This window comes from Dreissena polymorpha, chromosome 5 (genome assembly GCF_020536995.1).
Source record: "Dreissena polymorpha isolate Duluth1 chromosome 5, UMN_Dpol_1.0, whole genome shotgun sequence".
Classification (NCBI taxonomy): Eukaryota; Metazoa; Mollusca; class Bivalvia; order Myida; family Dreissenidae; genus Dreissena; species Dreissena polymorpha.
This window is the reverse complement of record NC_068359.1, coordinates 90,031-93,753: the sequence shown is the minus strand read 5'-3', so window position 1 is coordinate 93,753 and position 3,723 is coordinate 90,031. Positions and strand designations below refer to the sequence as shown.

Genomic DNA, 3,723 nt, shown 5'->3' with positions numbered 1-3,723 from the left:
AATATTTTGTTGTCAGAATATCTTGCATAGTGGTGATGTTTGTTGTAAATTATTGTAAATAAGTACTGCATTTGTGCCTATAACTTTTACTACAACATTATTGTCAATAATGCAAGGCTAATTCTTTAATTAATAACTGATAGCAGTGACTGGGCAAAAATAAAAGATCACAGGGACTGGGCGAATACGCGAACCGGTGAAACTTTCTGGTTTTGTATAAAAACAAAACATAATCAAAATATATTTATTTTGTGCTTTTTCTAACAATAGCACATACTTTTGCTGTTCGAGTTTTGATTAACGAGTATTTTATTCAATTTTACAAGACGACAGCGATTACACGGTTTAATGCTTTATTGATAACCGTAACACTACAGTCACTTATTAATATCTTAGTTAGAAGTTGGTTTTTCAAGCGGTTCCGTAGTGTAGTGGTTACACGCTCGCTTCACATGTGAGAGGCCCAAGGTTCGAGCCCCAGTAGAATCACATTATTTTATTTGTGTTTCTATGTTAACTTTTTGTTTTGATGTAGGACATTTTAGTTTAATAAATATGCTGTTTATTATTGTTAACATTTTTTTGTTTTTATTATGCCCATGAAATATATGTGTGAGAGGGTGGATTGCCCGTAAACACATTAAAACTTTACAGTGTTTTCATATCAATGAGTACTCAATCCATATTGTAAATGAGCAACGTAAGAATACGTTCAGAATCATCTCCCATTGAACTTGAGAAAAATATGAAATTACGCTTACAAGATGAAGCAGATTTTTTAAAACCTACACAGTTCTGTTCCATTATGAAAAGTGCACACGGATGCCAGTAATAAAAGGAAACCAATGTAAATAAAATAAACTATGAAAATATTGGGGGTTACAAACACAAAATCATAGATAATGGTTATTTGGGGGTTATAACACAAACATCATAGATAATGGTTATTTGGAGGTAATAACACAAAATCATATATAATGGTTATACCATTATCTTTTTCTATTTTGTCTAAAATAATCGGCCAATATATTAATATTTACAGTAGAAAAAAAATCGTTCCATTTAACTTCATTGAGTGCCTTTTACACTGAAATTCCAGACGCCCTTTGATGCTTTGCATCATACTTATCTTGTTATCTTCTAAGAGACAGTTTTTTTATTTGTCTAAGATGGTCGTATATGTGTTTTTGCGGCAACGTGTGATGATATAATATCGTGCTTCTTCGCAGTGTGGTCAGGGGCTACCCTCTCGAACATGAGACATTCATACCAGGGCAGCTATTGACCAGATTGCACATGTTGCATCATACCCTTTATTGCATGGAGCGTGTCATAATAAGCAACGATTCAGTACAACAGGATCGTGTTCTGTCTGTCGTGTAGTATTTTTCTGTTACGGGACACAATAAGATGAACATTCAACAAAATTAACATGCATAAATTGTCGAACCAACTGTGTTGTGTTCGACTTAAACCCATCTGTCTATGTTTTTTTTTAAATTAGACGTTTTTTTATTGTATAAACTGATAGACCTTGTTATTTGTAACTTTTGATCAACATTCATATCAATCAAACGATACATTGGGAGTCAATTTATCAAATTGGAATATACATTTACAGCTGTGAAGCAACGTGCTAACGATTACGTTTCCTTTTTGTTTGTGGTCCAAATGTATAACATTAACATAAGAAAAAGCAGTTTACATTCTGCCATTCATTGTATATGAGCTCTCAATTTAACATCATAACATTGATAAATATGCCAAGAATCATCCCATTCTACGAATTAAACGTAAGTAACAACGTACTGGAAACGGATGGACGTGCTAGAACGGATAGGTCTTACTAAAGTCGGGTAGACAGTCCAGTGGGTACAACCTACCTCTCAGTCACCGGCAGCCGTTCCACTCATGTAGATAGTCCAATGGGTACCACCTACCCCTAACTCCCCGGCAGTCGTTCCTCTCCTGTAGAATGTCCAGTGGGTACCAACTACCCATCAATCACGTGCAGTCGTTCCACTCCTGTAGACAGTCCAATGGGTATAATTTACCTCTCAGTCACCGGCAGGCGTTCCTCTCCTGTAGACTGGCCAGTTGGTACCACCGACCCCTCTCTCCCGGCAGTCGTTCCTCTCCTGTAGACAATTTAGTTGGTACAACATACCACTAAGTCACCGGCAGTCGTTCCTCTCCTGTAGAAAGTCCTGTGGGTACCACATACCCCTAAGTCCCCGGCTGTCGTTCCACTCTTGTAGACAATTTAGTTGGTACAACATACCTCTAAGTCACCGGCAGTCCGTTTCTAGTCCGTCCAATCCGTTCTCAAGCAGACCGACCACGTCCGCACTACGTCTCAAATACGATCTTGTTTAGCGTAAATAAATAGAAACTAAACGATAAGTTCTTACAACGTTTGCAGCACGTTCTATAAGTTCTCAGTAAGTTCTTAGTACGTTGTACTCTTTTTAAGGAGTTCGCTGTAGGTTCCTAGTACGTTGTACTCGTTTAACGCAGTTTTTACGACGTTCAAATCGTAAATACAATACGTTCAGACAATGTGCATATAAATAGAGGTCGTTGTCTTCAAAATTCATCATGAAGCTCGCTATCATTCTCCGTCATCTGGCAACAGGAGATAGCTATGCAACCCTTCAATATGATTTCCGGGTAGCCAGAACCACAGTAGTCCTAGTAGTGAGAGCAGGATGCGATGCACTGGCGATGGAGCTGAAACATGACCTGATTGATTGTCCTGTTGATAGTGACGCTTGGGAACGCGTTGCCGAGGAGTTCAAGTCGCGATGGAATGTTCCACATGCATGTGGAGCTCTGGATGGGAAACATGTTGCCATCAAAAAGCTTCCACAGACAGGGACCATGTACCATAACTACAAAGGCTTTTTCTCAATCGTCCTTATGGCCTTGGTAGATGAAAACTATAAGTTTATGTGGGATAGATGTTGGTGGTTTGGGAAGCCAGTCCGATGCTCAGATCTACAACCAGTCCGAACTGAAAGAATGTTTGGAAGACGGCTCTATTGGACTTCCTCCTCCGTCACCCTTGCCAAACGATGACCAGGATTTCCTATACTTTCTGCTAGGAGATGATGCATTTGGCCTTCGCTCATTCCTCATGAAGCCATTATCGGACCGTACTCTGACAAGAGAGGAACTGATTGCCAACTACAGGATTTCCAGAGCAAGACGTGTGGTAGAAAATGCCTTCGGTATTTTGGCACATCGTTGGAGAGTCCTCTTGGCAACGATGCAACAGATGCCACTGACTGCACAGGTTATCATTGAATCGTGTGTGTGCCTTCATAACTTCATCCGTATTCGAAACCCGGCTATTCAGAACATTCAATTAGATAACGAAGATGGTGCCCACAACCTCGTACCTGGTTTATGAAGACAAGACGACAGCCTACAAGACGAAGATATGCCACAGGGAGGAAACAGAGACACGGTTGCGGCCAAGAGACAACGGGACTACTTAAAAGACAATTTCAATAGCCCTGCTGGACTTATGCCATGGCAGGATAGAATGGTGGTAGTATAGATGCCATATAACAGGACATTTATAGAACGATCTTTGACATGTGATAATCGTGGTATTTTGGTGTAAATGCTATAGTTTAATTGATACGAATGGCGAATAGCATATGAGTCATGTTCTGAGAAAACTGGGCATAATGCATGTGTGTAAAAAGTCGTCCCAAA

The 3,723-nt window shown here is 39.6% G+C and overlaps 1 protein-coding gene across 1 annotated transcript; it reads left to right on the top strand.

The window, feature by feature from the left end:
* Positions 1 to 2,932: 2,932 nt before the first annotated feature.
* Positions 2,933 to 3,412, top strand: LOC127881233 (uncharacterized). Its single transcript, XM_052428967.1, has one exon. It carries the CDS (start codon positions 2,933 to 2,935, stop codon positions 3,410 to 3,412), a length of 480 nt encoding a protein of 159 aa, XP_052284927.1.
* The last annotated feature ends 311 nt before the right edge of the window (positions 3,413 to 3,723 follow it).

Coding starts and splice junctions, on each gene's coding strand:
- LOC127881233 (XM_052428967.1), top strand. CDS start 2,933: ATGAAAACTATAAGTTTATGTGGGATAGATGTTGGTGGTTTGGGAAGC.